Source organism: Sporobolomyces koalae (assembly GCF_050403365.1).
Source record: "Sporobolomyces koalae JCM15063 DNA, S_koalae_JCM15063T_v1_ctg34, whole genome shotgun sequence".
Lineage (NCBI taxonomy): Eukaryota > Fungi > Basidiomycota > Microbotryomycetes > Sporidiobolales > Sporidiobolaceae > Sporobolomyces > Sporobolomyces koalae.
In genome coordinates this window covers 1-18,549 of record NW_027481737.1, presented here as the reverse complement: position 1 = coordinate 18,549, position 18,549 = coordinate 1, and the positions used below count along the sequence as shown (strand labels likewise).

The following is an 18,549-nucleotide window of genomic DNA, read 5'->3' as shown; positions in this document are numbered from 1 at the left end:
AGGTTGCGAGTAGTTGCAAAAATGGGGTATGATATGGGGAAGATGCTCATCACATGAACAGCAATACTAGGGTATTTCTTGAGAGGGACCTCTACACGAATCTGACTGCATCGATTCCGACCTCTCTTCGCACAAAGATGATCGCACTCAACTCTTTGATGAATTCTTCAAGTACGATCACGTTGTCGAGGATCGTCGAGAGCGTGACCGTCTGCTTCTGACTCGGTACTTGTCCTCCGGTCGAGACTCTTTTGTCGTGTGCGCCGAGGGAAGCGAGTGGGGACAGTCTTCGACTGGGCGAATCTGGAATCCCGTCTGCCTCGTCGTGCTTGTCATCCTCTTCTGCTTCGTCATCGGTGTCGGCCTGCGTCACGAGCTTCGTGCGATGTCTTGCGTTCGGAGTGCTCACGACGACCGGTTCGACCGTGATCGAACCCGTCTTGCGGTAGTGCGTCACGAACGGTGAAGCTGAAGGTCCCGTCGTCTTTGTCGTCGTTGAACCTCCGGGTGATGGTGGAGGAGGCACGGCCAAACCAGAAGCGATCGAGCCATTCGATGCCGAACGCCGCAATGGGCTCGGTCTCGCTGCAGATTGCTCTGAACTCGAGAACGTCTTGTTCAACGGCGTCGAGGGCGATCTCGCATGGCTCGGTCGACGGGGCGAGAAGAACGAAGCGAGTCCGCTCGGCCGCAGTTTCGGAGGCGACGGCACCGGGACCGTAATCGGGACTGCAGGAGGAGACAGACTTGAATTCAAAGGCGCGAGATCGTCCACGTTGAGCGCTTCGGCGAGGTTCTCGACAAAGAACAGGCCTTGACGCCGTTCCGACAAGTACGTGTCAAACTTTGGGATTTTGCGACGGTACTCGTTAATTGATTTGACGAGAGCGTCAAGCACCGATAACAACGAGTCTGAACGAGCGAGTGCTGCTCTCGTTGCCGACTGCGGAGGGTTTGAAGGGTCCGAGTAGGGCGTGCGAGGGGTGGGCGATAGGAACTTGGCTTGTCGACTTCGTTCTTCGATCTCGAAATCGACACTCCTGTCATCGCCATCATCGCTCGTCGGTTTCCGGCTGCGCTCTCCATCTCGAATAAACTCTTCGAATTCGCTCACTGCCGGCTTCGTTCGCAGGACAGGCAGGATCCACCCATCGAGCGAACGATACGGGTATGTTGCGAGGGTCGCAAAGACTGAAGTGAGTGCGAGGTTGACGTCGGGAGCATGCGAGAAGAAATGGGAGAACGATTCGAGCAGGAGCGCGACCACGTCTCCGGTCGGTTTCAGCCTATGCTTCCATTCAGTTTGCCCCGCGGCAAAGTCTCGACCTCGAAGTCCTGGGCGAGAGCTGAAAAGCGTGCTGCGTTGCGATCGAGGTTGCCTCGTCGAGGATCCAATTGCGCTCGGATCGACGAGCACCCCACGTTTAAACCCTCGATCCGCTGCGAGACTCAGTTCTGCGTCCCGGAGATAGTTGACAAACCCGCTACTGAGCATCTCGGATGCGCCACCGACGGCGCGACTCTGTCGATAGCTTGTGTCGATCGAGCTGACGAGCGAGAAGAGGGTGTCGAGATGATCGAGGTGAATCGTGACGGACGGGGCACCAGGGAGTATGCGAGGGAGGCTGTGAGCTATGTCCTGATATGAGCTGGCATGTGAATTCGAGACAGGTCGGGCGCGAGACGTAGAAGGCCGCGGTGTTGCTGGCGCGTTTGATGGTGAATAAACAAACTCGTCTTCAGAACAATCGCTGTCTTCGTCCGAGTCTCGCGCAGAAATATTGGTAGGCCCGATCGAAACTCCTTCGTGACTCTCGTCGAGATGTTGCAAGGTTTTGGGAAAGCTAGTTGCGCCTTCGTCCAGGACGACATCGAGCAAAGCGAGACTCCATCGATCGTGCTTCGTGAGGATGGTCGACAAAAGTTTCAAAGCTGCGGTCGCGGTAGCTTGCGAGGAAGAGTTGAGATGGGTCGCGAGGAGATCTTGCAAGCTGAACCTTCCCGACGAGGTCAAATATGACGACGAGTCCCGGGTTTTGTTCGAAGCCTGCTCGAGCAGGAGGAGGGCAGAGGATTTACGAGGCTTGATTCGACGAGTCTGGGGAGGTCGGGGGTGGCCTTGTGGGTGCTCGGCAACACGAGTGTCTTCGTCGTCTCCGAGAAGGAATTCGAGGATCGCTCCTTCGAGCTGCGTACCATCGTGCACCACGTCGAGCAGCGCGTCAATGTAGCTCATGACAGCAACCGCAGATCCGTCCGTTTCTGAGCACTCGAGAATGGAAGGGTAGAGCACTGATCGGAGGAACAGGTTTCGAACGGACGACAGGACGTAGTCGGTGAGCGCGGTCAAGAGCAGCTCTCGTTGTCTGGAATCGCTTGGTTCGTCGGCTGTCGAGTCTTCAGCGTACGCAGCGGAACCTGCGACGCACCGCTTGAGGACTTCCTGAGTAAACTCGACGAGTGTCAAAAACCCATCGACTCCCTCGCGCACTTCGACCGAGCCCGAGATACCGACTCCGTTCGATCTCAATCGGCTTTCCTCCTCGTCCCGTTTCCGGAGAAGCTCGTCCGCATCGGATTCCTCACCCAGCGCTCCCATGCCTCCTAGTTGCATCCCTTGGCCAGGGTCCGAGACGATGCCATCGATCACCTCGCTCGCTTGATCACCTCCCGTCGCTTTTCGAACGACGAGCTTGCCGGGAAGGAGTCCGTAGAGCGCCCCTAGGCCTGCGCCGAGCACTTCGGCAAAATCGGAATCAAGGAGATACTCGGCGAAAGCGAGGACGGCCTCGCGCGTAGTTGGGTCTGGGAGGAGACTGTTTGGCGAAGTGGCGGTGGATGCTGAGGGGGAACGAGCCGCAGCCAAAGTCGAGAATGAAGGCGTGTATGCGTCCGGGTATCCGAGAGCGACGTCGCACAGAGTCAGGATTCCTCTTCGAGCGGATTCACCGACCGGACCTTCGCGATGAATAAACCGCAGGAGATACGCAAAGAGGAGAAAGTCTCGTTCGGATCTTTGTCGGCGAGAATCCGAGGTAGACGCGTTCGAGTAGGAGAAAACGGTCGATATCTCGCTCGCTGAAACCTCTGACAGTGTCGGAGAATTGGGTCGACCTTCGCTTGAGATTGAGGACATGCGCGTGAAAGGATTGGGTCGACCTGTGGATGAAGCGAGCGAGGGAGAGGGGTCTTTGCGCGGAATCGACGGTTTGTGTCGAAGGAAAATTGCCAACAATTCGGGACGCTACTTGGACGCTGAGCGTATCAGTACCGATGAAACGAAGCAAGAAGAGTTTGGACGCACTGTCTTGATGCGTTCGCAGATAATGCACATGGTCTCGACAACCGCCAGTTCCTCGTCACGTGCTGGACCCCCCTTGTCGTCGACGCAGGCGCGCAATAGCTTGAGTCTGCATCATGGGTCAGCTTGAGTAGCCTCAGAAAGAAGTCTTGAGGCACTCACAAAGGCTTGTTTACCGCGCCGTGGGCGAGGAAACCTTCATCCAACTCGACGATTGCGCGACTGAACCATTCGACGAGCTCAAACCTCACGCCCGGCGGATCATCCACCTCGACCAGATCAACCAGAGTTTTGAACAATCCCTCTTTGAGCGCGTATTCGAGGCATGGTCCCAATGCGGCCCCGTCTTGCTTCGCGACCGATTCGACCTGCAGGATCGCCAAGACCTGGCTCAGCTGCGCCCTGACGATCTGCACAAGGTCAGACGATCTTGAGTCGGTCGAAGGAGATAGTTGGGCTCGCAGAGATTCGGCGAGACGGATGAAGGAGGGTTCATCGGCTCGCAGGTGCGTCGTCGTGGCAGACGGCCGGCGTGGAGCTGGGGACGCCAGCCGTGCCACCTTGGACCACATACTGGGCGAAACCTTCGTATGCTCTCGAGCTTGCTGTTCTGATTGTGCCGACGAGATGAATGTGGTGAATGGATCGAGCGCGAGAAGCCGAAGAGGGGGACCCGCAGCGCGTCTCTCTCCGAACACGCAACCTCTGTTTCAGACGAAGGACCTCTGCAATTCATTATTTTCACTACGTAGTACCCGGAAGAATGAGCGATATCCGATCCTTGCGTCTCCTGCGCCAAAATCCCACACTTGATCACTTGCGGTAGAATGTGCGCCTGTCAAAGTAATCAAAGTGTCAACAGTGCGCAATGACCATAGCAAGGCAAGAAACGAACCTGAAGCTGAAATGAAGCTGCAAAACTCCTCGGTCGAAACTCGATCGGAAACCTCGCTTGTGGGAATGCTCCCACTGCTTGTTGACAATCTGGAACGCGATCGCTGTAACAGACATGATTCGATCAGCACAGTCGCTCCAACCAGGAAAGCACGAGCGCAACAGGTCAACTCACTCTCGTATGGAGGACCAGCTTCGAAAACGAGTGTGCAGATATCCGGGTTTTCCTTGTTCTTGATAATGCGATATTCTGGAAAACCACGAATTCATCAGTGAAGAGCTGCTTGGAATCATCAATCTGATTAAAGCTCACGGGGTGCTTTCGTCTTGTCGATGAGATCCGGGTAGAAGACGTTGAACTTGTAGCCTTGCACGACCTTAGGCGGTGGGTTGTCGGAGCTAGTATCGCGGGTCTCAATGGTCAGATTGTTCTCGTCATCTGTGCGTGATCAGAGGACGGCAACATACTCGTAGTGGGTTTGGTTGTACTTGTTCCACTCGTATCCGGTATGCACCTTGTTGAAGTACCTCGGTTTCCTCGGCCTGTACTTGTCCTCCCACGTGTAGGCCGTCTTGGACATTTCAATCTCGAGGTTGAACAGCTCCTCTTCGGCATCGAGACCTTGACCGACCGCGGCCTGGTAGATCTCCTCGTCTTTGCTCTTGGCGGGAGCGTCCGAGTCTGCTGAAGCTCCAGCACGGGGCTTGGCCACGAAGCGAGCTTGCGCGACTGCGCGTCGAGCCGAGTACTGAAGGATGACATTTTCAGAGGTGAGCCATCTTGAAACGCGAATGCGAGATGGAAGGCACAGCTACTCACAAGCTTCTGTCGGTCGTCTTTCGCTTCGAGGACCTGGCACATGCGGTAATTTTCGGGAATGCTCTTGAGCGCAGAGGGTTCCCACGCTTCATTCCACTCCTGTGCAACGATCTCTGGCTTCTTGAACTCGTCGTCGTCCTCGAGATCCATCTCTTCCGCTTCGGGCTCTGCCTCTTCTTCCTCTTCGTCCGCCTCGGCGCCCGGTTGCTGCAACACGCTCTTGACTTCCTGAGCGTATTTGATCGCCTCGTCTCGTTGCTTCTTGCGCAACTGCTCGAGGCGGTTGCTCAGGACGACCTCGTGCATGTCCCGCAGCTTCGCCTTGGCTTTCCATACGACGAGCTCTTTCAACAGCCCCTCCCAATAATCGACATCGACCGCCTCTCCGCTCGTCAGCTTCCGTTGCACTTGCGACTGAAGCTGGATGAGCTGGTCGAACGATTTGCCAGACAGCAGGCGCGTGATTTCTGCTTTGACGGTTTGATTTGCCCGGGTCTGCGCAGCGTACGCAACGATACCGACTTGTCGCTCCTCGCGAAGAGCCTCGAGGGATGACGACGAGACGATCAGGAGCGATCGCCAGAACTCTTGGTGAGCTTCAATCTTTTCAAGCGACAAGTACATCTTGATGTCTTCGTGCAGCTCTTCTGCATCCTCGAGTGTGAGGTGCTATAGAAAAAAAATGGTCAACACACTGCACGCCGCTTTCGAAAGCAGGGGAGACACGCACATCAAAGATCGAGTAAGGCTCCTCAATGTCGACTTCAAAACCCATGCCGTCATCTTCCTCCTCGTCGTTGTAGCCCTCGTCGCCAGGCTGGAGCGGGGGTTGACTCCATTTGAGATTGAGTGCGAGGAAGTCGATCGGTTTCGCGCGGCGTTCTCGCACGCGAATCTCTGCGCGCTTCTTGGCCTGTTCGAGGTGGAAATCGTCCTCGCGATCGATCCATGCGGCCATCTGTGCCGACTCTGCGTCTCTAGCCGCCCTCATCGATTCTTGCTCACGGAGTTGGAACTCTTCCTCACGCTGGGCTCGACGCTGATTCAGGCGTTCGATTTCTTGCTGACTCTCGATCTGACGTTCGCGGTCTCGCCTCGCCGCTTCCTCCTGAGTGAGGCCCTGCTTGCGTTCCTTCTCACGCTTCTTGCCCCACACAAACTTGTCTCCAAGGTTGGCATCTCCGAATGGGTTGTCCTGGGCCGAGTAGAACGAGACTTCGGCAGCGGCGTGACGCGCTTCTTCCGGCAGCAAGAGTGCGGCATCGGCTGCTCGCTCTGCTTTGCGCGCAGCCTTGCGTGCGGCGCGTTCCTGTGAAGTCTCGCGAGGTTTGCTCGACCGCTTCTTGTCCTTGTCGTGATCTCGGTCCCGACCTGATCGTTCCGAGTCGCGCTCTCGAGACCGACTTCGCTCTCTCCTGCTGCTCCTTCGGTCATCTCGATCTCGATCGTCGTCCCGCCTGCTGCGTTTCCTGTCTCGGTCGCGATCCGAGTCGTCGCGACGAGACGATGAGCGATGAGGCGAGCGTGAGCGGTGTCGATGGCTTGAAGTGCGATGTCTGCTGTCTCGTTCGTCGTCGCGTTCCCTGGGTCGGTCTCGGTCCCGACGGTCTGAGCTCGACATGATGGTGCGGGTTTGTGGTGGAGAACCACGAAATGCGCGTGTGAACTCGCGGAGTTCCTTGCGCTTTCACATCTCGCACTGTCCTGCTCTCCACTGTCCTGCTTGAAGTCAGTGTGACCTCAAGCACCTACTGCACTCTGCCCGACTGCGCCGCACGACACTGCCGCCGGATCTATCGGCGACTGCGAGTGTCCTCGAGGCCGCCCCGCTTGCTCCCGACGTACGAACGACTCGCATTTGTTCGCGACCCTTAGGGGATCTATCAGCTTCGGATAATGTCCATGCGATCGCTGCCAGCTGGCGGTGCCTTAGTCTTGAGGGGGAATGTCGAGGCCGTCGATCGACAGCAGCACTCGACCGCATATGGCTACGCGAAGAGCGCTCGTCGCTAGTACCTTGCCTCATTCTGGGACAGCCATCGAGGCAGACAGCGTGTCAACGCGAGCAGATACGCCTGATCGCCTCGCGATTATGCGTCCACTTTGCGCTGTTTACTACAGTAGTGCTCGCGTCGTTCCTCGCACCCTCCTACTTCTTCTTTATCTTGATTCCCGATTTGCTGTCTCTCTGTCCCGGGAGCGAACCAGGAAAGAATCCGCAACGTTGCCGCAACTTCTTCAGGATTCGGCTTTTCCCCCTGTCTGCCTTCGCACAGACCACCGTTCTCGTTCCTCGTCTTTGGCTTCGTGCGCGACCCCGTTCCTCGTCCTCATCCTCATCCTCATCCGCTTCCAATTCTCATCAATATCAATCATGATCCTCATCCCTAGCTACCGTTGTTGTAGAAAAGTCGACAGTTCTTGCTCTCTCCCTCTCTCTCACCAAGCACTGCTCCCACCTTCGACCGCTCTCTCCTAATTCGAGCCTTCTGAATAAAGCACACCTCTTCACGAACAATAATGCAGTACAAGAACGCACCTTCCACATCGTTCCAATCCCCGATCGGTCCTCTTCACATGGCCCATCCTTCCGAAATGACCTCGTTTGTCATTCCCTTGCCTTCCTCCTCTCGAATCCGTCAATTCTTCCGCTCGAACCCTTCTTCTTCATCGTCGGAACATGCTTCAAAGAGGTCCAAGAAGGATTCGTTACAAGTCACGTACGACCAATCATCGAGAGATCGCAAGTCGACGTACACGGCGGCACCCGCGTTCGAACTCAAACGTGGATCTTCTTTACCTCAATCACCGCCTCCTTCGTACCTTCAAGCGATCGAAGAGGATTTGTACTGCGAGGATATCGTCGACGAAACTGCCGAACGAAGCAACTTTGCACCAGGATCGAAAGTTCAACAAGTCAAGAGGAAACAAGTCATCGAAGCGGATCACAAGATGAGCGAGGCGTTGAAGTCGTTCGGAATCTGAAGTGGTATCGGAACTTGTAGACTTGAGGGAATCAGGAATAGATGTACTGTTATAGCTTGTAAATCGTTGTCATAGTTCTTTTCTGTCCTGTTTGACTCTTTGCAAACTCGTCTCGTCTCACTCGCACTCGCAGGCCACAGCTCGAAGTTGGAAATTGAGAGTCATTGTCGATCCTAGGCAAAAGATCAAGAGGAGAGATGGGAAGTTCAAGAAGACAGGAAGATCCGAGAGAGCGGTCGATCTCGATCGGCTGTCGAACGTTGTCGACGAGAGGTTCCGTTTCGAAGTTCTCGAATCGCCGAATCGAAACGACCTCGCTCGACGGAACCAAGGTTTGAGTTCGGGTCGAGATGCGAAACCTGGTGCACAGACAAGGTTCAATCCGATTAGAGAGTTTGGGCCATGATGACCGAGAAAAACAGGGTATACCTCGGCGGCAGAGCGTGGAGGCGGTGTCTGAGAGACATTTGCTGCGGTCGAGGCTGAGATGACAATCGAAGCGGATTTGGCTTGAGCAGCGGCAGTCGCGGCGACTTTCTCATCGAATGATTCGACTTCTGCGCTGACACGCTGTACAGTCTGACCTGGTTCAGAAGTTTCCTAATGCAAGTGTACTCCTCGACTCACCGAAAGCGATACCGAAAATTGTGCAATCAGATCAAATAGCTCTTCCGGTTTCATAACTTTCGGATCTTCTCCGAAATACACGAGAACTGCTTCGAGTTCCGCGCTGAGGGATGTTCCGAGAGACGACAGGGCTGACATTGCTGGCGAAGCGCGACGGAGGAATGCCTAACGCGCAGGAAGGGTCAGCAAGTCCTTCTTTACTCCTGACACACATTACTCACCTTCATTACTGGAATGAACGAGTCTCCTGAAGGCGTCTCTTTCAGTTGCTCAAGCGCCTCAAGCTCCTGCGTGACCTGCTCGACACCATTGACCAGCGACTGAACGCCTTGCATGACTATCTGGGTTGAAACTAGAGCGTAGGGGATGATCAGCCCTAGTCAAGCTTGGGCACCGCACCAGTTGAGAAGCTCACTGCGAGAAGCGGCTTCAACGTGCGGCGACTCTTCCAGAAACTCGAGTAGCGACGCATCGTTGTGCTGACAGATCCGCACGAGGTAGTGCAGCAGAGTCGGAGTTGCAGGCGACGCGCTAGCCGACTTGGTATCTCTTAGCTAGAATTACGACGGGAAGGGGGTCAGACAGGGCAATGGACTACAACGAAATACCCCACTTACCTTCAGGAGAGAATCAAGCGAAAACCCTCGTGCTCCTCCTCGAAACGTTGCGGCGTTGAGTGAATTGCCAATCATAAGTACAGTCTGAAGTATCTTCCGAAGACGCGGTGAAAATCGAAGCTCCGAGGCGGCAGAGCGCAGGATCGTCAGATCAGGTTTGACCTCTTCCATTTCGGTCTCGAGCCGCCGACGATAGAGCATACACGACAGGCGCTCGTTGATTCGTGGAAATATCATGAGCTAGACATGTGCACCTGTCAGTAGGTCCGCAGAATTGACATAAGGCAGAAGAAATGCATGGTACCTCCTTGAAGAATCTGTCAGCAGAAGTCAAACTTGATACCTCACCTTCGAAAGATCGCAAAGCATCCAGCTAGAAGACGGGAAAACAGCTGGCTTGAGTATCTCGGAGTAGTATCGGCGAGGTAGATGCGGCGTACATCGTCCTGAGTAGGGCAATAGTGCTTGATCGCCTTGAGGTTCTCAACGGTCAAGAGGCTGTCGTCAAGCTTGAGAATTGCATCTCGAATGACAGCATGAGGCTGGCGTAGACGAGCGAGCATAATAGCTGCGTCCAGGACTCGAACTCAGCGCCATGTCAGAAAACGCACAAGCACACATGCGACCTACCAATGTTCTGGGCCCGAGTGTGACCTAGAACGGTGGTCATTTCATTCTTCTTCCTATCGCTCGTGATCACGCTCGTCGTATTGGGTGTGCCAACCTCAAAATGCTTATCCAGGTCTGGGAGTTCGAGCGGCAGGGAATCAGTTTCGGCCCAAATCGACTGCTGGACTCGCCCTATCGGCAGCTTCGTCCAGAAGAACGGCTAAATGAGAAATTCCTAGGCATTAGCTTCGATGTAAGCGGCTGACAAAATGACCAGACTTGCTTTCATCTTCTTCTGAGGAGTTTTTGCCCTTAGCTTGACTGCGGAAGTGCTAACACCAGAAGGAAGAGAGTTTTTCGCAAGTTGCAGAGGTACCGCAGACGGCTGGCGGAGTGGAGGTGGCGGCGGAGGCGGTGGAGGTCTGTTCGCTGCAATCGAGCTCGATGGTAAGATCGGGGCGCTTGCTGGTGCATCGCGTGGAGAGGGCACCAAGTCCTGTTGCCTAAGGAGAATGGGTGGAGGAGGCGGTGGTGGAGGAGGTGGTGGAGGTGGCGGCGATTTGAAGACGGATGTTGGCGAAACTTCCGAAGGCAAGGCTAAAGGAGCAGGAGGCGCAGATGAGCCGGGCAGACTAGGCGCTAGAGGAGGAGGCGGCGGCGGCGGCGGAGGAGGAGGAGGAGGAGGTGGCGGCGGCGGTGGTGGCGGCGGTGGCGCAGGATGATCTGGCCAAAGGGCAGGAAGCTCCCCGCGAGATTTGATAGGAGGAGCTGACGGAGGAGGTGGAGCTCGTCGAGCAAAGACGGGTGTAGCGCTTTGTGCTTTCTTGAGCGCTTCATGCGCTTCATCCGATCGCTTCGTATGGTCCGGCGTTTCCGAATCTCGTTGAGAGACAATCTCCGTAACTCTAGCGGATGAATCGGTTGCAGGTTCGAGCTCCTCGGCCGAAAGCTGCACAGAGCTTTGCGATGCGCCCTTGACCGCGTTTGTCACGGTTGTCTGAAAGCGAGAGTAAACAGACTCGAGCGTTCGCTGGAGGAACTTGATCTCTTTGTCGCGAGCATCGAGCTCATTCTCGAAAGTAGCAATCTATAACCGTACCACGAGACATTAGCCGAGATTCACCGTTGGCAGAATGCTTGGCGAAGGTTACCTTGACTCTGTAAGTGCCGATCTCTTGCAGCAGGTTCTCCCAACGCTTGTTCTGATTCATCCTGTCTTTCTTGGCGTCACCGTCGTCCCGTAGCGAGTGTTCAATACTTGCGAGCTTGGTTTGCAGTTCAATAACTTCCTTCTCTTTCTGTACCAAGCGAAAAATGACTCCGGAGAAATTCTGCGAAGGCTCGATGTCAGCTTGGTACCACGAGTGTTTTGTAAGGATATGACATTACCTCCTTGTCTCCAGCTCTCAACGTGGGCGAGCTTGGCGACTAGGTAGAGGTTTGCTTCAGGTCAGATGCTGGTAGAATCTAGTCTGTTTGGTAAAAGGAAGACTCGCCGTCTGGCCGTTTCCGCTCACAGCCTGATTGACTGGCAGTGCTCGCAGCACGTTCACTTCGGCAATCTGATCGTTCAATTCAGCTTGAAGCGTTGTTCTTGCCTCGCTCAGCTCGTCAACTTTGGTTCTAAGCGTTTCGAGCTCCTCGATGAAACTCGTAGGGACCGCCGCGGTATCGGCGATTCGAGAAGCTCGAATTATCGATTGTTGCCCGACGATATGTTGAACGGAGGAGAGGTACTGCTTCATGAACCTCCGCCACCCTTGGTCGAAATCTTCGAGGTGTGCGGCATGTTCAACAAAGTTGTCGAGAACCGTGATCAAGTCATTCCTAAGGTGTCTACAGGCACAGGCCGGCGTCAGGCTCATAGGTCTCACAGGTTCTCCTAGGACACGGCTTACTCGTCAACATCTTTGCGCTCGAACACCTTGAGATAATTCTTGACCGCATCCACGAGTTTCGGGTACAGTTCCTCGTGCTCGTGAGCGAGTTTAATTAGATCCGAGAGGGGCACATCGGTATCTCTGCACGATCATCAGGGGTTCAGATTCTGCGGTGAAAGGCGATAAAGCGTATTGGCGGCATACCCGTTGCGAGCCTGACCGATTGTTCTCTCATGCAACTCTTCTCGATCTTCTTGACGCTCCTCGTGATATACGGTAAGCTGAGTGAGGAAATGATCTGGGGGATCGATGTAGCGTAGGCTCTGTGGTACAATTATGTTGTTGCCTTCAGCTCAAGCGAGAGCGAATCAACACAAACAGGCCTACCGTCACAACCTCGTTCAGGCCTCTTCTTGCAAACTCTTCCCTGAGTATCATGCGCTCATCGAGATCGTTGGGCGCATTCACGATCGAATTGATCAGGGACATGACTGCGGTTCTGCACTCCCAAGTCCCGGCCTCCTCATCTTGTAATGTATCTTGACTAGCTTGTGACGCTGTTTCGGATCTGGTGTTGACATTTCGCAAGCCGATACTGCTGACGAGGTATTCAAATCGAAACTTTTCGTGATGCACGATTCGAGCGTCAGAGAACGCCGAAAGAACGGCTCGATGACCGTCATCTGCAGATAAAACGCAGAGAGCAGCCAAGATATCGGCTACGAGAGCTCTGACTTTGTTCGATTCGCTGTAGAGCGTATAGGACAGGTAGGTGATAAGCTCTGAGCGATCGATCACTTGAGCGAACCCAAGCTGACAAACCGATGCGAGACTGATCAATACAAGTAGAGCAGATCACGAGGATGGACAAACTCACCTCCGTATTCATCAGGACTCGAAGGCATTTCAGGATTTCAGATTGAACCGCATTGTCCTCCTCGGTGGCACTTTCCCCTGTATCGGTTTTTTTGAGCGCGATCTTGCCCAAGAGAGCTTGCAGGGCATCAAGGCCTTTCGCAGATTCGAGAAAGTCTCGCGTCCACGACAGCTTTGCGGTTGAGAGTCGCACACGGAGAGCGATGAGGTGCTTGACGAGACTTTTCTGCGAGATCTTTCTGCGAAATGATTCGGGTGCTGGGTCAGTGTAATAATTTCGGGCTTTTCAAGCAATGAACTTACGTTGAACCCAGTTGGTCAACGTAGAAGTTCGGAGTGTCTGTCGCTCGTTCTCCTCCGGCCTGTCCCGTTCCAGTCGCGAGCGAAGCGGTCGACCACCAGGAAGTCCAGGATGAAGATGAGCCTGTGGGCTGGGCACTGACAGCTGACTGCATCGTTGGACTCGGAAGCGAGGATTCTGTCGGTTTCGAACTGGACGCCGAAGAAGAGCCGAACGTGGTGACCGGCCGAGCAGGAAGAGCCGAGGATTCGTCCTCCGCAGCATATCCCCAACCGACAGTCGCGAGAGAGAATCGCTTGACATTCGTGAACAAATTGTTCTCGGTTGAGCCCGTTTTATTGGGTCTGAGGGGATCTGGCGTCTGTTGCGATGTTTGTCTGTGCTGGAGAATCAGGAATCGTTTCTGATCTGCTGATAGGTTCCGCATGGCGCCTCTTTGAGCTTCCTTTAGACCGAGATCATCCTGACATCTCAAACAGTATGAGCATCGATCAGGTGAGGTGGCAGGGAGCGAATCCGACGTACCATGAGTGCCTCAAGCTGATCTTCAGAAGCTTCTTCGGCTTCTTCATCTTCTCCCGCACTCTCAGGCAGTGCAATCATAGACGCCCGAATGCTCGGTCCGACGGACGAGAATCGTCTATCTAGATCTGACGACATTGGACGAGGTGCTCCAACGATCCGCGTCTTCGGTTCAGTGGGAGAGGGTGAAGGGGGTGCCGCTTCGGGTGCGATCCAATCCGTAAAGAGCGCAGAAAGACGAGTACGGTTCCGCGCCGGGTCTGTCCGACTAGCAAGACTCGGGGTCGAATCTGGTGGCACGGAAGCCTTTTCTCCTTTGATCGTGTCATTCCCTTCTTCTTCCTCCTCATCTGCTGCAGAGCTCTCCAAGCCAGGGGCATTGGGCTCATCGGTGGCAAATAGCATACCGAACAAGCTCGAAGGTCTCCATCCATCGCCATCTCGACTTGCGATGCGAGCCTTTGGTGAAGCCGACAGATCGGTTGCATCTGTGGTTAAAGTGTTCGAATGATGCTGTCCCGATATCGCAAACGCGACGGTCCCAGCTTTTTTTAGCCACGAAGGAGAGACGGTGAACCGCATCTCGAACGCTCTCGAGGGGAACTCTTTCTCCAGTACGGCCAGCACTCTTGTAGGTCCCGTAAGACTCTTCCACTCTGATGAAACAAATCGTATCAGCAAAGGAAAAATTAGACAATCAAGGAGAGAGTGGCTGCTTACCAGCATTCAAAGCGCTACGAACTTGGACAACATACTCGACTCTCGCGGTCTTGTGGCCGTGCACGATGACTTTGCGTACCCCAAGCTCCTCGATGATAGCCTCGACCGTCTCGATTGCCGTCATTGTCGCTGATAGGAACATGGTCCACCTCCATCCCTCAGGAAAGGCGGGAATTGAGCGGAACTCGAACGTAACCTGGTTTCCGAGGTAGCATAATCGCAGAGATGGTGTTTGCAGGTGCTGAGTGAGGACAAAGTCGGAAGATTGAGGCTGAGTCGCGTCGTGACGTGAGGGGAAATCGTCGGATGTTGAGTGATCCTGCCCATCCGTAGTGAGGGCATGCTCGATGGTCAATTCGGGCGAGAGGAGCACTAAGTATCACTAGATTCAGTGCTTTGATGATAGGGAGAACATGATGATCGAGGAGAGGAGCGTGTGCTTACGCTCATCTTGCACTCGCTCGAGTTCCCGCTCAGTCCAGTCCTTGTTCTGACTCGTATTGAACACACGCTGGATCCTCCAGTTCGATTCATCAATATCCTTCGATTGGCCGCAGACTGTTCGAGCGATCTGAGGTCCATCTTCACGCAGCAGCTGATTGACTAGCTCGCCGATCGAAGCCGACAGCGAGATGAACGTCGCATGAACGGACGTGGCAGGTGGACCAGGCAAGCAGACTTGGACGAGCTGGACGCTCATCTGATCGACAATGAGGAGCCAGGGAGATGCGACACCTCTCGCAAGCCGCGCACGCGTATCCACGAGGCCTGAGCTCGACTCGTCGCCCCTGCACGACTCTTCTCGCATTCAGACTCCACTGTCAGTCAGCGAGATAATGGCAAGGACTCCAAGATCTCAAGACGGTTTCACTCCGGAGTTGGATCAATAGCAAGACAGAACAAGCAGCTTTAGGGACAGAACAACAAAGGGAACGAGGTCAGCGCTGCTTTATTCTGGCAATTACGATATGTTCTCCTTGAGCCGTCTACGAGTAATTTGGATCATTGCTGGGGCGAGGTAGAATTTGAAGGTTCGGCAGCACCAGGACCGAACCCGTATTGCGTTAATCGAACGTCTTCCTGGTTGGGCGTAGCCGGTTCTGTCCGATCTCGCTGCTCGTACAGTCCGACGATATTCGCCACTCTATACGAGTATCCAGAGATGTCCGAGAGATAAGGAGGTCTCGCAGGTGATGTACTCTCGGCAACCTGTGCATTCACTTGTCAGCTCGAGCTGTCACGCGCCGTGTCGAAAACACCTTGTACACTCACCGGCACCTCAGGGTGGTCGTTGACAGTATCTCCATCTTTGCGTAGAGGCCGAGGTCCAGCTCCTTCTCTCCGTTGAGGAGGTCTCTCGTACTCGACCGCTGAAACTCCCGGGTCGCCATACGTCCTCGAACCGCGGAACAGAACCTCTCCGTCGCGGCTTTCGCCATTAGATCTCGAGCTGGTGTTGTCTTCGATCCCGCCGTAAGGGTTCGTCGAGGTGGTCATGGTCGATGCACGGCTGGCGACCGGGCGCGATCCGGTTTGTTCCACGGACGTTTTCGGCGGAGGAGTCGGGGGCCCGTCTGCTACAACAGCACCGAGGACTGGTGGGGCATTTGGCTAGATGCATCACGTGCAGGTGATTAGACTCGGCGCAGAAAGAACTCGGCGCAAACAACTTACCCTTGCATCAGCCCACACGGACCGATCAGTCTCGTTTGTTCCGTTGTACGGTTCGGTGAATGGCGGTGTAGGTTTTGGAGGTGGGGCGGAATTTGGAGGTTCCTCGTTTCTCTTCTCGCGATTTCTCATTGTGTTGATTCTAGCGAGGAACCCTCGCTTGGGCGGCGACTTTGCTGTCGAAGGCGCGCCCAGAGAGAGTCCATAGATGCCGTTCGTTGGCACCGGGGGTGGAGAGCTCGACTGTTGTCGTTCGTCAGAATTGACGAGACTCAGGTTCGATGATCCGCCTGCGGTATGGCCATGGTTTGCAGCGACCGTCGAGACAAATGACGGTGCATAGTTGGTCGGAGCGTAACTGTCGCGCTCGATTCGGCTAGAAAGGGAAACCTTGGTAGTGTTTCGATTCGAATCATCGAAGATCGATTCGTCAATCGGTCGGAGACCGCGCGGAGACGTATGGAGAACGGAAGTGTTGCTGATGCCGGCGGACCGCATCGGCGAAAGCGAGGTCGATGGAGCTGGGTTCGATTTCGCTTCGGCTAGAAAGGGAAACCTTGGTAGTGTTTCGATTCGAATCATCGAAGATCGATTCGTCAATCGGTCGGAGAGCGCGCGGAGAAGTATGCGAAACGTACTACTGTCAAAAAAAATGAAGCGCCAGAAGATCTCGAGAGATCTAAGCGGTCGCTACAGGGAGATTTCGAACTCAACTAGTCGACAGTAGTAACCTTAGATTAGATTACTTGGTCGAAGGAAGGGGGTCCGAAAAGGGGTTCGAAAAAGGATTGAAGAAAGAAGAGAAGAGAAAGAGAGAGATCCGTCGAGGGGCTACTTCCCTCGGCGGCAACAATGAGACTAAGACACTAAACAAGAACAAAGCCAGGACAAAGGGAGTGGTACTTCCTTTGTTCAGCGGCAGCGGCTACTTGATCCGGGAGTCTTCCCGACCGCTTGAAAGGCGTATGCTGTGTAACTGCGGGGTCCGCGATAATTGGCATGAGCGGGACGTCCCTGATTCCGGAACCATTATTGGATTAGGCAAACACCGCTAGCAATCTACAGATGTTCCCGGAAGTTCACTGGATCGCCGCAGGAGCCAAATCTCGCGGTCTAGCCGCATGACCACCGCTAGGCGCAGCGGTGGGAGTGGTCCGATACAAAGGGGGAGCACAAAGAGGGGCACGAAAGTGGAGAGACTCTTGAGAATCAGAGGAGGTGACAACCTGCAGACGGGTCGCGAGAGTTTTAGCTACGAATTCGGACGGGAGAGGATAGAATCGACAGAGCGGGTAGCTTACCCGCCACGACAATCGGAGTCTGGGTGACGCTTGATCACGTCCTGAGACGTGAAGAATGCGGCCCTGAGCGTCGGGCGTCGCTATTTGATCCCTCGAGGTCCAACTGACACGTCGAAACCGGCAAAGGTACGTCAGCGTGGGCACAACCGTAGACTCAGACAGGCTCGAGCGTACCAGCGCGAAAACGAATGTGGATGAGGATCGAGGAACCCGCGGAGATGACGACCTGCATGTCGGATCGAGACCCGAGTCAGCGAGCAGTTACCGCGAGATACGAGGCAGTAGCTTGCCCGCCACGACAATCGGAGTCTGGGTGACGCTTGATCACGTCCTGAGACGTGAAGAATGCGGCCCTGAGCGTCGGGCGCAGCTCCTTGGGGCTCGAGGTCGACCTGGCACGTGAAACCCGCAACGGCATGTCAGCTCATACGTGAACAGTCAGCAAAAACAGGCTAAAGCGTACCCTCGAGAGAAGATCGAGCGAAAGACAAACGAGTGACGAGGGGTGAGAGAAAGAGAAGAGGGAGAGAGAGGAGAGAGAGAGAGAGAGAGGGTGGGCGAGGCAACTCGGGAGCGAGAGAGGGCGAGATCGAGGCTGACGAGAGGAATGTCATCTCGTCATCGGCCGTCATCTGAATACCGAGACGTGCCGCGCAGTTAAGAGGCGCGAGCGCACCGCATATACTCGCGCCCGACATCTTTGGTCCGCGCATCGCTCTCGCACCTCAATGGTTGGTACACAGCTCACGTGGCCCGAGAGGGAGCGAGAGGGCAAGAGAGGGCGAGAGTGAAGCTGCGTGCCGCATAGATTCGAGGCGCGAGCGCTTATGAGCGGGACACCAACTGTCGCGGGGGCCGTTCTCTTGTCCTCATCCTTCTTTCTCGGACTCCGGCTCTCATTCCCTTGACACGAGCCTCTCCTTAGTCTGATCCCTTGAGGATCCTCTCTCTCTCGTGTTCTCTCTTTCCCCGTCCTCTTTTATCTATCGCACTTCAGCCTTTTGCTCCGACCTTTACGTCCCCTGTTCTCCTACTCTTTGTGAGTCGACTGTGTGTCCGGTCCTTCACATACGTGACCTTGCTTTTGGTTCCATGTCTAACACGGCCATCTGTGTCTGCTGAAGCCTCGAATCAAGGTGCATAGCTCTGGCCGCCCCCTTGAACCTGATCCCGTCACGATTCCGCTGCTTTCGAATGCCGTCCACTCGCTCTTCCCGCAAGACTTCTACCAAGAGCCACTCTGCCGGAGTCGAAGGCGCTCCCATCCCCTCTACATCGACATCGTCATCTACGCCTCGTGCCAACGCCCGGCAGTCCGAACCAGAGTCGGACGAACCCGCAGTGAAAGCGAGCCGTCGTGCCTCGCGTGGTCGCCGCGGACGCAACACCCGCGGTGTCAAAGCGACTGCCACTGCTCAAGGTCAA

At 54.9% G+C, this 18,549-nt stretch overlaps 5 protein-coding genes across 5 annotated transcripts; 1 reads left to right on the top strand and 4 right to left on the bottom strand.

Moving 5' to 3' along the window:
- Positions 1 to 91: 91 nt before the first annotated feature.
- Positions 92 to 3,873, bottom strand: JCM15063_002583 (uncharacterized protein; the record flags this gene model as incomplete). The annotated part of the gene is made up of 3 exons (XM_076680218.1): positions 92 to 3,244; positions 3,305 to 3,410; positions 3,464 to 3,873. 3 exons carry the CDS (start codon positions 3,871 to 3,873, stop codon positions 92 to 94), a joined length of 3,669 nt encoding a protein of 1,222 aa, XP_076532611.1.
- Positions 3,874 to 4,114: 241 nt separating this feature from the next.
- On the bottom strand, positions 4,115 to 6,636 carry JCM15063_002582 (uncharacterized protein; the record flags this gene model as incomplete). Its single annotated transcript, XM_076680217.1, has 7 exons — positions 4,115 to 4,136; positions 4,197 to 4,299; positions 4,371 to 4,445; positions 4,509 to 4,594; positions 4,664 to 4,944; positions 5,016 to 5,684; positions 5,746 to 6,636. 7 exons carry the CDS (start codon positions 6,634 to 6,636, stop codon positions 4,115 to 4,117), a joined length of 2,127 nt encoding a protein of 708 aa, XP_076532610.1.
- Positions 6,637 to 7,535: 899 nt separating this feature from the next.
- JCM15063_002581 (uncharacterized protein) lies at positions 7,536 to 8,000 on the top strand (the record flags this gene model as incomplete). Its single annotated transcript, XM_076680216.1, has 1 exon — positions 7,536 to 8,000. One exon carries the CDS (start codon positions 7,536 to 7,538, stop codon positions 7,998 to 8,000), a length of 465 nt encoding a protein of 154 aa, XP_076532609.1.
- A 206-nt stretch (positions 8,001 to 8,206) lies between these two features.
- Positions 8,207 to 14,852, bottom strand: JCM15063_002580 (uncharacterized protein; the record flags this gene model as incomplete). The annotated part of the gene is made up of 21 exons (XM_076680215.1): positions 8,207 to 8,359; positions 8,430 to 8,570; positions 8,628 to 8,792; positions 8,849 to 8,979; positions 9,043 to 9,181; positions 9,245 to 9,484; positions 9,549 to 9,617; positions 9,685 to 9,812; positions 9,875 to 10,073; positions 10,128 to 10,940; positions 11,005 to 11,184; positions 11,243 to 11,281; positions 11,371 to 11,689; positions 11,752 to 11,874; positions 11,938 to 12,056; positions 12,121 to 12,546; positions 12,611 to 12,848; positions 12,913 to 13,373; positions 13,436 to 14,088; positions 14,153 to 14,524; positions 14,597 to 14,852. 21 exons carry the CDS (start codon positions 14,850 to 14,852, stop codon positions 8,207 to 8,209), a joined length of 5,364 nt encoding a protein of 1,787 aa, XP_076532608.1.
- Positions 14,853 to 15,154: 302 nt separating this feature from the next.
- Positions 15,155 to 16,365, bottom strand: JCM15063_002579 (uncharacterized protein; the record flags this gene model as incomplete). Its single annotated transcript, XM_076680214.1, has 3 exons — positions 15,155 to 15,361; positions 15,425 to 15,763; positions 15,827 to 16,365. Coding segments are annotated over 3 exons (1,085 nt in total), but the record flags the coding sequence as incomplete, so codon positions are not given.
- Between the last annotated feature and the right edge of the window lie 2,184 nt (positions 16,366 to 18,549).